General features: G+C 36.1%; 1 protein-coding gene across 25 annotated transcripts in view; it reads left to right on the plus strand.

Moving 5' to 3' along the window:
• The window catches only part of Ppfibp1 (PPFIB scaffold protein 1), a 288,979-nt gene that overhangs the window by 246,451 nt on the left and 29,242 nt on the right, over nucleotides 1-13,286 (plus strand). For 16 of the 25 annotated variants that reach the window (XM_077109302.1, XM_077109298.1, XM_077109309.1 and 13 more), the window contains 4 exons: nucleotides 1,395-1,509; nucleotides 3,295-3,327; nucleotides 4,599-4,660; nucleotides 7,653-7,737. In XM_077109302.1, the coding sequence (XP_076965417.1) occupies nucleotides 1,395-1,509; nucleotides 3,295-3,327; nucleotides 4,599-4,660; nucleotides 7,653-7,737 (295 nt within the window). The remainder of the gene's footprint in view (nucleotides 1-1,394; nucleotides 1,510-3,294; nucleotides 3,328-4,598; nucleotides 4,661-7,652; nucleotides 7,738-13,286) is intronic. The other 9 variants (XM_077109303.1, XM_077109314.1, XM_077109319.1 and 6 more) reach the window with 3 other exon arrangements.

Raw genomic sequence — 13,286 nt, forward strand, 5'->3', positions numbered from 1 at the left:
CAGTGATTTGGGAGGTTGAAACAGAAAGACACAAGTTTGAGACCAGCCTTAGCATCTTAACGAGATTCCCCAAGCAACTTAGCAAGACCCTGTCTCAAAACAAAAACTTTAAAAGGACTGGGGATATAACTCAGTGGTAAAGCACTCTTTGAGTTCAAGCCCCTAAATAAATAAACAAACAAGCAAGCTTATAAATTAAATCTAACCCTCAGGCTCTTTGATCCCCCGAACATCATAAAATAATTGTAAAAGTTCACCTGTGAAAGAATTTTTATTTCATATCAGTAGTAGATACTGCTTTTCTCCTTCAGGGCTTTCTTGAAGATATATAATGTTATGTTATCATGGCCTTGAACAGAAATTACTGCTGAAAAGCAGCACAATGAGAAAAGCACAGCAAATCTTAATAGTGCTACTGAAAATGTCTTGGACTTGGTGTTCATTCTTACCATAAGTCAGAACTGTAGGGCAAACCTTCTACCTTCATTGGTGTACCACATCTTCTCATAATATAAGTATAATAAATATTTGTAGACTCTGAAAAATGAAATGTGATATTGAATATAAAGTTATGCATATTAGCATTGCACAGCTCTAATTTTTTGCATTAAAAATAGACAGTAGAACTTAGATTTGCTAAAACTAGTTCTTTACTAGAATGAAACAGAAATCTAAAATATTAGCAAAAGGGATGGGGATATAGCTCAGTCAGTGATAGAGCATTGTCTAGTATGCACAAGACTCTGGGTTTCATCCCCAGAATTGCAAATTGAATAAGTAAATAAACAAATGACATTGAAGCCTTTATAGTTGACTAGTTTGATATTTAAGTCCTTTTTTGAAATTCTTTTTTTCCCATTGCCATAAAAGGTTCTGTTCTTTTGCTTAATTATAAGAATGAATAATTACGTCCTATAATTTAGCTAAGGTGGTTCATGACTTCTACCTTGCCCACTGGTTAAAGCTCAGTGCTTGTCTAGGAAGCATTAGTGTGCCATGTTGAAATGCTGAGTGAATGTCAGGAAGTCTTTTTCATTTGCCTTTTATTGCCTTTTATGACATTAAGAATCTAATTTTGATTATCTTAATCATGTTTTGTAATTTAATATAATATACTAGCCAGCCTTAATTACACTTTAAAAGATTTCTTTTTAATTTACTCACCAAGAAACCTGAAATAATTATGTCATGATTATTATAAATTATACTTATTTTAATAGTCTTGCCTCCTGCTTATCATCGCTACTGTGTAATTTCTGATGTTTGTGTCTAAATTCTTGTAGATTTTTGTTTCATTTGTCCAATCAGATTACTGATATAAAGAGTTAATGTGCTCTTTAAATATTCCCTTTCAGTCATAATATACAATTTTAAAATAAATTTACAATTTGTAGGATGAACTGGCATCTTTAAAAGAACAACTGGAAGAGAAGGAATCTGAAGTTAAAAGGCTGCAAGAAAAGTTGGTTTGCAAGATGAAAGGAGAAGGGGTTGAGATTCTTGATAGAGGTAGGAATATTTGTTTAACTTTTGTTATCTTACTTTGTTAAAATCCTCAAAAATCTAGGAGAGAATCTAAAGTTAGTCAACATATAATTTCAGTATGAAAGAAACAGGGAAAGTAACAGACCAAGTATGCCGACAGCCACAGGGAGTTCTCTGGGACTCTACTGTGGCAAGAGAAGTCCTGACCTTTCTCTGAAGCAGCAGGGGTAGGGCAGTTCTGTACTTCATTGGGTGTTCACTTTAATTGACTAAATTGTACATTTTCATCACAAGAGCATACTTTTTCAAATTGCAATACAAGGGAATGTTGGAAGAAGCAAAAGGAACAAATACTGTGTCCCAAGATTGTTTTCCTCTGAACTGAACTTGAGAAAAGATGAAATAAGGGATATAGAAACCTCCCCTACTCTTTTAAGAGAAAAAAGGAATGGCTCTCTATCTTTGGAATATTGGTGAAAATTTCCTACTGTGGGCCAAGCTCTCAATCTTTTATAGAGCAAAGATAGGCTTATTCTGTTTTGGAAAAATGTATGAATTTCTCCAAAGATTTTTTTTTCATAACTAAGGAGGATTTTTCTGAATACTGTATTGTTTGTAATTCCTGATAATATAGGTTATACATGATAAAAAATAACTTAATGAAACATGTTTTTGTTTTAATGATAATTTGTAAATATAATGTATAACATCTGACAACACTAGATCAAATTTAGCCTTTCTTTGTGATTATAAAGGAAGACTGCAACACTGAAATACCAAAGCAACTTCTGAGTCATTTCAGTTAGTATAGCATTGGCATATTTTTTATCTGTTATGTGAAAATGAATAACATTATTTTCTGACTTGAATTAGATTGCCTCTAAAGTCCTTCTTGGCTCTAGAATACTGTGGTTTTATATACCTGTAGGTATCATAATTCCCTGTTCATCAGTTCTTCAAACCTGAAGGGAATGGAATCCCCTCCTCTCATCTCCCATATTTTGGAATATGTAAGATATTGTCAAAGAGCATTCAGGAATAGGCTTGCTTCCCCACACACACACACGCTGAGGATTAATCTAGGCACAAGTCCTACTACTGAGCTACAGCCTCAACCCCATTTTAGTGCTTTGAAAAGAAAATGGAATCACAGAACTTGAGGATGTATTAGAGTAGTGTTGCCCACAGTCTGAAATGAGGACTGGACCCAGTGTATGAACTGCTTGTTTCCAGTGCACAAACAGATAACGGCAGATACAGAGAAAAGTCTTGGAAACTTGGTGGCAGTCTGCTACTGGCATATATAACTAGCTCAACCATGACTCATCTCATTGAATGGCTGATAGACCATTTCAGTGTTGCAGAACTTGAGTGTTGAATTCAGTGTGGCATAGCATTGTACTGGCCACTTTCCAGAGGACCATGTTTTGAACATGTAACATTTCTGTTATAGAAATGAAAAAAACTACCAAAGCTACATTAACTCATTTTTCATTGCATATGGTGTTTAGGAAACACTTGGATTTTGTTATCTCTAATTTTCCCACAAAAAAATCAAGGTTCAAAAATATGAAGACTCAGATGTAGTAATTTGAAGTTAGATTTTTCTGATCAGTCTCCTCCCATCAGTCCTACAGTCACAAAATAATGCTTCTTATAATGTTTTTATAAGGTTAGAATCCCTTCAGGGATTAGGTAAAAGGAGACTAATAGTATGTTTTAGGTAAAAGGAGACTAATAGTATGTTTAAAATATTTTTTATTGCTGTAATGTTTGCTAACTTTCAATTCAATGGGTTTTCCCGCACAGATGAAACTTTTAAAAAGAAGCTCAAAGAAAAAAGTAAGGTTTTGGTGTATTTCCATCAGCCTTTGCATCACCAGAAGTACTACTTTGCATGTGTTTTAAAACATTTCTCACCAAAGATGTAATGTTGCTTCATCAATAAGCCCTCCATTTCTTCCGAGTGTACAAAATAGAGGCTAGACAAACAGGCAGTGAAAATGAAAATATGGAAGAAAAGATCACTTTGCAGATTTTGCTGATTCAAGCCTTTAGCTGCGCAGGATAGAGCAAGGCATCCAGTAGGGTGGAGATCAGAGAACGTTTTCTCTGTCGTCCAGGTAAAGAGGGAAAATAACATTTATTTCCTATGAAAATGCATTGTTTTTAAGATTTACCACAGTTGAAAGATCATTTTGAACTTTGCTTTAGCTTTTCCATGTTTGGAAATCCACTGTTTCATGAGATCTACATTAGAAGCTTTTTTGCATATATTTTCTTAGTGTTTCAGTTATTTAGTTTGTACTTTCACTTTTGGATGAATTTTTCATTTTTAAAATATTTTGTTATTCAAGTAATCTGCTTTTGCATTTGAGTATCAAATTTTTAAAAGATGGACACAATTATCTTTACTTTATTTATTTTTATATGGTTCTGAGGATTGAACCCAGTGTCTCACGTGTGTGAGGTAAGCGCTCTACTGCTGAGCTATAGCCCCAGCCCCTGAATGTCAAATTTTAAGGAAAATTACATTCAGCTTACTTTGGTCCTTATGTCTTGAAGTTTGCTTTAAAATAGTGTTGGAAATGAAGTTTATAGATGAAGCAAAGTATTTATTATTCTTTTGTATGGAACCTACAGCCAACTTCTAAGCATGACTATTCATGTAAATATCACAATCCATCAGGCTCTTGCCATCCATGCCTCCATCTTAGTTATAACTGAGCATCATTTTCTCTGCTTTGGTCATTATGTATACCATTCATTGCTTTCAATCACTGCTTTATAGCTTCCATTTTTGAAAACTGTGTTTTTATTGTTACACAACCAAGTTCCATCTTTAGTGTACTAGGGAGAATTTCATTGTTGCTTGAGGGAGAACTTAGTTCTCCTGTACCCATATCGTTTTTCTGGAATCACAGCTGTTAAGATAAGAAGTGTTCACCTTTTAGGTTTTCCTTAAAAGAGAATATAGGTTTTAAATGTGTTCCTTTTTAAAAACAAATAAAACAAATCAATAACATCTTTACCTTAAAACATTTCATCTGAAGAGTAAGTAGCTTCTCAGGATAATTAAACTGATTTATGATTCAATATTGTATTATTTTCAGATATTGAAGTACAAAAGATGAAAAAGGCTGTGGAATCTTTAATGGCAGCAAATGATGAAAAGGTATTGGATGAAATTTAAATATGTACATTAATGTTATGTGACACCATTTTGACCATTCCACACAATTTCTTGAGCTTTCTCAGTTTGAAAGAACATACCCTGAACTCTGCTCGCATTAAGGGACAGCCTTCTCCCTCCCTGCCTGTGTGGGCACATTCTCAGCAATGGCAGTTGTAATCATGGCTTTGCACACAGGAATAGGGAGCAGCGGCACTAGCTCCACTGAGATACCTACCCTCTCCTATTCCTGTGAGTATAGAAAATTTTCAGGCCATCAGAGGAGTTCTGCATAGTCAGGTGACAAATAGAAGAAAGTACATTCTGAAACCAATGTCGCTGAAACCAATGCCTCCAGAGGTCTTTTTCCTGGCTGGTTTACCTCCCCAACATCTGATGTTTCATCCTGTCATGAGCAGGGATGCAGTTGATGTGTTTCTTTGTGGCCTACATGATCATTCATATATCGAGCAGACCACAACTGTTAGGTCCGGTTCATGTTGTTAGAACTACTCTCCCCTTTGTATCCCTGAATGAACAAAACAAGGGGACATGTTCCCCCAAAAAAGAGTAGTTTTAGGGAAGTAAAAAAGCAACAAAATGTCAAGAACTTTGGCTTGATCATTTTCTGTCATCATAACTTTCTCTAATTCTTGCCTGTTCTGTTTTTCTTACCTCCTTATTTATAAAAAATGTTAATCATTTTGTCTATCATTTTCTTTATTTTCTCTTTTTTTCTGTGGAAATAAACTCATTGTCATACTCACCTGCCCATCTGCAGGTTTCTTTTTCTAGTCTTTCCCAATATTGAATAAAAAGAAAAATAATTAGCAAGCTGCCCACCATAGCTTTTATTTAAAGAACAACAACAAAAATGATTAATGTTCATTTTGTTTTAGTTTTTCTTCCTAAAAAAGCAACAATAAGCAAAACTCCTGATGTTTAATGAACTCCTATTAGATGCCCAAGCTGCCAAGAACACCAAGAGTAACAACTTTCTTGAGGGTTCCAGAGTTCAAAGAGGAAAATTCCAAGGAGTAGTTCATCAGGAAAATGAAGGCTTCTAGCCAAAGGGCCCATGAGCCAAAACACATGTGGAAACCCAGGCTTGAAATATCCTAGGATATAGTGGGAAGGTGTTGAGCGTGATATCCAGGGGTTGCGGCTGGGTGTGTGGCTGACCAAAGCAACTTTGCTAATCTCATGATTTGGGGATTGAGCTTGTAGACCTTGAGAAATGACGAAATTAAATTGCTATTTTTAGAAAGCTAACTTTGGTGGCAGAATGGAGGCGAGAATAAGAGGGAGAATGAACACAGCACAATTAAGAGGATGTTGATATAGTCATGAAAAATGAAGAGGGCTTAGAATCAGGCAATGGCAGCAAATTGGTAAAGAAGGACAAAATCTTAGAGAAAGTTACAGATTGACAAGCTTCTCAGATCTCTGGATTTGAGAAATGAGAATAAATTTTTGGTTTGAGCAACTGGGTGGATGATGATTAAGGAAATCCAAGCAGAGGCTTAAGTAAGTCCTAGGGAAAAATAATGAGCTTAGTTTTACATATATTCAATTTTATATGCCCATGGGACATTTTAAAGGACATTTTTCATAGAAAATTGGCATACAAATTTAAATTTTAAGATTTGTGGAATTATGAATTAGTGGGGATTGAACCCCTCCATTTCTGAAGAAATCCAAAATTGTAAATTGGTAGAAGCTAACCTACAGTTGATGTGTCAGTTAGCTTTTGCTTCATGAGAAACCACGTTTATCATTTCTCATGCTTCTGTAGTTTGACAAGAAGGTTCTTCTGGTCTAGGCTGGCTTAGCTGATCTCTAAGCTAGCAGCTCAGAGGCATTACATGGTCTAGAATAATTTGACTTAACATGTCTGGTAACTGAGGCATTGGTCTGGGTTCACCCTATCTTGAATGACTTGTCTCTTCTCCAAATAATCTCTCTTCCTCCAACAGACTAGCCTAGGCTTTTTCACATAGTTCCTCAAGTTCCCTAGAGCAGCACCAGAGGGCAGCCTCAAGGTGCAAATGCTTAGTTGCTATCTTATTGGCCAAATTAAGTCACATGTCCAGTCCCAGAATCAGCACTAGGGGAGGCCATTTTAATTGCCACAATTGAGGGCATAGGAAAAGAGTCAAGAGGGTCAAGGACAGAACTTTGGAGCTCCAGCATTTTATAGCTCAGGTTGAGAAATAATGGGGTTATAGAAGTAGACTATCTAAAGCTGGGAATGTAGATCAGTGGTAGCAGCTCTTACGTGGCATATATAAGGCCCTGGCACCACCAGAAAATAGATAGATAGGTAGATACATACATAGGCAGATAGATAGATAGATAGATAGATAGATAGATAGATAGATAGATAGAGAGATAGAGAGATAAAAGAGAAGAAGACAGTGACAAATATCTAGTTAAAGGATTAAGATATCAAAAGAAAGAGTGGACAGAGAAGTGAAAGGAATTAAGAGTGGGGTCAATAAAGTTCCAGATAGAGATTAAATTAGAAAAGGGATGAAAAATGTTAATTGGTAATATATTGTTTAATAGATCGAAGGTCAATGATGATGAATCAAATCCGCTTTGGTGAGTTTTAAGAAGGAAGAAGCTAGATACCTATTAATAGTGGATAATAAAGATAGCTAACACAGGTTTTAGGTTTTTCTTTCAAGACGGAACTTCTAAGTTAGAAGAGTAATTAAAGCTGATTTTTTTCATGTTTTTTTTATTGTATCTTATTACCATGTTTTATTTTTGTTTTTTAAAGATGGCAGCTGAAGGATAGGATCTCTAAATTCAGAGGTACTTTTTCCATATCTCTGATATATGTAGGAAAAATATTCTAGATATTTTACTAAAGTTTAGAAGTATTCTTTGAATAATGTATGTAATTCATGTCTGCTTATTCTTTCTGTCAGACTTACCACTACTGTTTTAAAACCATAGTGTTAAAGATGATAATTTATTTTATTTATAGGATCGAAAAATAGAAGATCTCCGACAGTGCCTAAACAGGTATAAGAAAATGCAAGACACAGTGGTACTGGTCCAAGGTAAAAAAGGTAGAGACTTTTCTAAAGACTTCTCTACTTTACTTGATTCTGAGTGGCTATGATCTTATACATTTGGTCCTAATTTCTTTCTTTTCTTTTTTTTTTTTTTTTGTTAAAGTAGTATATTTATTTTATTGAATTTTTAATTGACACATAAAAACTGTACATATTTTTAAATTAATTTTTTTATTAGTTGCTCAAATCATTACAAAGATCTTGACATATCATACATTTAATTCAAGTCGGGTGTGAATTCTTTTTTTTTTTTTTTTACGTGTACAGATTGCAGTATCACATTGGTTTTACAACCATGTTTATACATACAGCCATATTAGTGTCTATTGTATTCTGCTACCCTTCCTATTTCCCCTCTCCCTTCCCCTCCCATCACCTCTCTCTACCCACTCTATGACACTTTTCTCTCTCTCTCTCTTTTTTTCTTCCTCACACCATCTTATATGTAATCTTGCATAACAATGGGGGTTTCCTTCCATCTTCCGTGCAATTCCCCTTCTCTCTCCCATTCCCATGTATCTCTCATTCCTATTTAATGGTAATCTTCTTCTCATGCTCTTCCTCCCTGCTCTGTTTTGAGTCTCCCCCCTTATATCAAAGGAGACATTCAGCACTTGCTCCTTAGGGATTGGCTAGCTTCACTCAGCATAATCTGCTCTAATGCCATCCATTTCCCTGCAAATGCCATGCTTTTGTTATTTTTTAGTGCTGAGTAATATTCCATTGTGTATAAATCACACATTTTTTTTATCCATTCATCTATTGAAGGGCATCTGGGTTGGTTCCACAGTCTAGCTGTTGTGAATTGTGCTGCTATGAACATTGATGTAGCTGTGTCCCTGTAATATGCTCTTTTAAGGTCTTTTGGGAATAGTCCGAGAAGGGAAATAGCTGGGTCAAATGGTGGTTCCATTCCCAGCTTTCCAAGAAATCTCCATACTGCTTTCCAAATTGGCTGCACCAATTTGCAGTCCCATCAGCAATGTACAAGTGTACCCTTTTCCCCACATCCTCGCCAGCACTTATTATTGCTTGACTTCATAATGGCTGCCATTCTTACTGGAGTGAGATGGTATCTTAGAGTTGTTTTAATTTGCATTTCTCTGCTTGCTAGAGATGGTGAGCATTTTTTTCGTGTATTTGTTGATTGAAGTGTCTGTTCAGATCCTTGCCCATTTATTGATTGGGTTATTTTTTTTCTTGTTGTTTAATTTTTTGAGTTCTTTGTATACTCTGGAGATTAGAGCTCTATCTGAAGTGAGAGGGCTAAATATTTGTTCCCAGGATGTAGACTCCCTATTTACCTCTCTTATTGTTTCTCTTGCTGAGAAAAAACTTTTTAGTTTGAGTATGTCCCATTTGTTGATTCTTGATTTACCTCCTGTGCTATAGGTGTCCTATTAAGGAATTTGGAGCCCGACCCTATGAGATGGAGATTAGAGCCAACTTTTTCTTCTATCAGATGCAGAGTTTCTGGTTTGATTCCTAGCTCCTGAATCCATTTTGAGTTAACTTTTGTGCATGGCGAGAGAAAGGGATTCAGTTTCATGTTGTTGCATATAGATTTCCAGTTTTCCCAGCACCATTTGTTGAAGATGCTATCCTTTCTCCATTGCATGCTTTTAGCATCTTTGTCTAATATAAGATAGTTGTAATTTTGTGGATTGGACTCTGTGTCCTCAATTCTGTACCATTGGTCTACCCGCCTGTTTTGATACCAATACCATGCTATTTTTATTACTATTGCTCTGTAGTATAGTTTAAAATCTGGTATCGCTATACCACCAGTTTCACTCTTCCTGCTTAGAATTGCTTTTGCTATTCTAGGTCTTTTATTTTTCCAGATGAATTTCATGGTTGCTTTTTCTATTTCTGTGAGGAATGCTATTGTGATTTTGAGTGGAATTGCATTAAACCTATAAAGTACTTTTGGTAATATGGCCATTTTAATGATGTTAGTTCTGCCTATCCATGAACAAGGTATATCTTTTCATCTTCTAAGGTCTTCTTCTATTTCTCTCTTTAGTGTTTTGTAGTTTTCTTTGTATAATTCTTTCAAGTATTATTTTTTTTGAGGATACTGTGAATGAGGTGGTCTCGTTTTCATTTCAGAGGATTTGTCACTGATATATAGGAACACCTTTGATTTATGCATGTTGATTTTATATCCTGCCACTTTGCTAAATTCATTTACTAGCTCTAGAAGTTTCTTGGTAGAACCTTTTGGATCTTCTAGGTATAGGATCCTGTATCCCAATAACTCTTAAGTTGGTCTCTTTATGTTATCCCATATTTCTTGGATGTTCTGCTCATGGTTTCTTAACAGTCTCATTGAGCTGTCTATGTTCTTTTCAAGTTGAAATACTTTGTCTTTGTTGTCTGATATTCTATCTTCTAAGTGTTCTACTCTGCTAGTAATACTCTCATTTGAGTTTTTAATTTGGTTTACTGTTTCCTTCAATTCCAGGATTTCTGTTTGTTTGTTTTTTTTAATATCCTCTATCTCCCTGTAAAGTTGATCTTTTGCTTCTTGGATTTGTTTATGTAATTCCTTGTTGAAGTGATCTTTCATTGTCTGAATTTGCTGTCTAATGTCTTCCTTGAAACTCCAGATCTTCTGAAGCATGTATATCCTGAATTCTTTATCTGACATTCCATCTGCTGCAGATATTACCTCATCTAATGTTGAATTGACCTGCATTGTTTGTGATCCTTTCTTTCCTTGTCTTTTCATACTGCTCACGTTTCTTTCCACCTTTGTGAGACTGTTGTGTTATTGATTTTCCCCCTATATATTTATATTGCTCTTTTTTAGTTCCAAAGTCCCTCTTTTGTGGAGAAAGAAATGTTAACAGTTCCCAATATCAATAGTATATCATCTAAGCACAAGTTTTCATTATTAATACAATTATAGCTAGGTCTATGTCTACCGATGTTAGCTTCAATTATCATTTAAAAATATAGTCCTTAGTTTCATAAAAGACCTACCATTTCTGGTAGCATGAAGAAAACTGAATTTCAGGTGTAGGATGCTATGTTTAGGGGGAAAAGAGTGAGGGTATGGTGTTGATCTAACTTAGCAACTTTGGAGAGCTCTAACCAATAGATGGGTAATTAATGGAAGAATGTATAGATTCAAACTCCTATCTGTATTTAGAAGATTACCCTACTTATAGATAGTAAAATTTAGGGGGTTGAAAGTGGGATAGAGGGAGTAAGAAGGAAAGAAGAAGAAGAAAAAATAAGAAGGAAAAAGAGAGAAAAAAGAGGGAGGGAAAAAGAAAGTAAGTGAGGAAAGAAAAGAAAAGAAAAAAACTCTCTCCGAACCCAATTTTATTTTATTTTATTTTTTTCCCTTTCCAGTAGGTGGCTTTGCCTAATCCTAGCTTGAGTCCCTGTGTTCGGGGGTGGTGGATGTAGCTAGTGTGAGAGGACTTGAGCTTCCACATGTAGCCTCTCTAATTTTAGTCTCTGAGATGGAAACCAGGTGCCTGATCTGTCCCAGAATGCACTGGTAGCCACACCCACAGGTTGATGGGTTTAAAGGGTTGGTGGGATTTTCCAAGATGAGTTCCATCTGTTTTTCTTCTAACGTGTTTGATGAGGTCGGGGGATGTTGGGGAGACCTTATGTTTGTCCAGAGCTCAGGCTGGTGACCCGCAAGCCATGTTTCTGCATTCTGTGCCTCCTTTGGTCTGACTCCAGCGCCCCACGACAGCCCCTTCTCCAGGTCTGCAGGGCGGGTGGCTGGGCCGATGGCTGTCTGGGCCCCCTCCTGCCTCCGGCTAGGCTTTGGATGTCTGCTTACCGCGTGGGCAGAGTCAATGGCTGGCTGGGTCCCCTGCTAGCCTCTGGTCTTCTGCCTACCGGGCGGGCTGGTAGAGCGGATGTCCGACTGTGCCCCCTCCCACCTTCAGCTGGGCTGGGCTGGGCTGTGGACGTCTGCTTACCGCATGGGCAGAGCAAATGTCCGACTGTGCCCCCTCTAATTTCTTGTATTATTCTAAATTCAGTGGCTCGTTTATTTATTGAATAATATTATCAGGCAGTTGATTTCTACCAGAAAGTATCCAGGCTAATGAGTATAAGAATAGTGGATTAGTTGGCCAGGAAGAACATCTATAAGAAGTTGATTAGATAGCATTCTAGAAAGGGAGAATAGCAACATGTGCAAAGGGCCTACATCCTGGTATATTTAAGAGTAAAAGGAAACCAATGTGACCAGAAGGTAGTGAGCAGTGGGGAGAGAGATATGATGAGATGAGCAGCAGCTCAGTAATGGGGATGAAGGGTTCAGCTCTTGTTCAAGTGTGGAGAGATCCACTGCAGGATTTTTAATAGTCTTTATCATGGTCGTATAACAACTGGACCAGGTGGAGAACGATATTGGGAGCAGGGGAAAGCAATTAAGACTCTTGCAGTATTCCAAATGAAAAGATCTAGTGGGACCAGGTCTGATTGAAAATGTGGTATGGTGCTGAAATCATCACAGTGGTGGGATAAATTAGATGAGAGTAAAGAGGAAAACAATCAAGAAAGATAGATGATTTTGACTATAGCAGTTGTGCAAGTGATGGTACCATTTACCAATATGGGGAAGCCTTGAGAAAGAATATTGGGGTGATTTAGGGAGATGAGTTCAGCTCTGAACATGTGTGTTCAAAGAATCTATAAGACATCTAAGTAAAATTAGTTCTATTTATTACTGCTTTATCTGCATGTGGGACAATTGGCTATCTTTGAATATGGAGAAAATTTGAGGGTCATTCAAAGCAAAAATATGAGGAACTTTAAAAGTGCTCTTGTTTGTTAGTAAGTCATGGGTAATTATTTGCTCTGAAGGTAAGCACTGGAACTGAACATGTCTTTTGAAAAATATCATGAAACACTCGGACTTTGAAATTTTAGTTTTGACAAATTCATGAAGAAAAAAATAAATGCTTTGGACCAGGATATTTTGGAGGGAAAAAAGAACCTTTTTCTTTTCATACTAACATATGAAGATTTTATAAACATCTAAATAAGCAAATCACCCTCTAATTATCCATGTAGACTATGACAGTTCTCATCACCCAGCATTTTTCTGTGCCTTCAAGTATCTCTTTTAAGGATTATTGCAAATTTGTAAGTGATTAATTTTTACACCTACATAACATTTAAAATATTATGGATTTTATGGAATTTCAACCCAGCAATTCTTATGTTTAAAACCCAAGAAAGATATGGAATGAGATTTGTCATGTACAAATACAGCATAATGAATCCCACTACTGTGTATAATTATAACGCACCAATAAAAAGGAAGAGTATTAATTCCCATAAATAGTCTGTATGCCAAAGCATTTAGAAAATAGAGAAAAGGGGGAAAATACACTAAACATTTGTACCAGCATGATCACTATTGATATTTTCACATATTTCTTTCTAGTACTTTTTTCTTATGCACATAAACATGTAGATTAGAAAGGTAGTTTTGGGATTGGGGATTTAGCTCAGTGACAGTATTTTCCTAAACTTGCACAAGGCCCTGGGTTCAATTCTTA

The sequence above is a fragment of the Callospermophilus lateralis genome, chromosome 4 (assembly GCF_048772815.1).
Source record: "Callospermophilus lateralis isolate mCalLat2 chromosome 4, mCalLat2.hap1, whole genome shotgun sequence".
Classification (NCBI taxonomy): Eukaryota; Metazoa; Chordata; class Mammalia; order Rodentia; family Sciuridae; genus Callospermophilus; species Callospermophilus lateralis.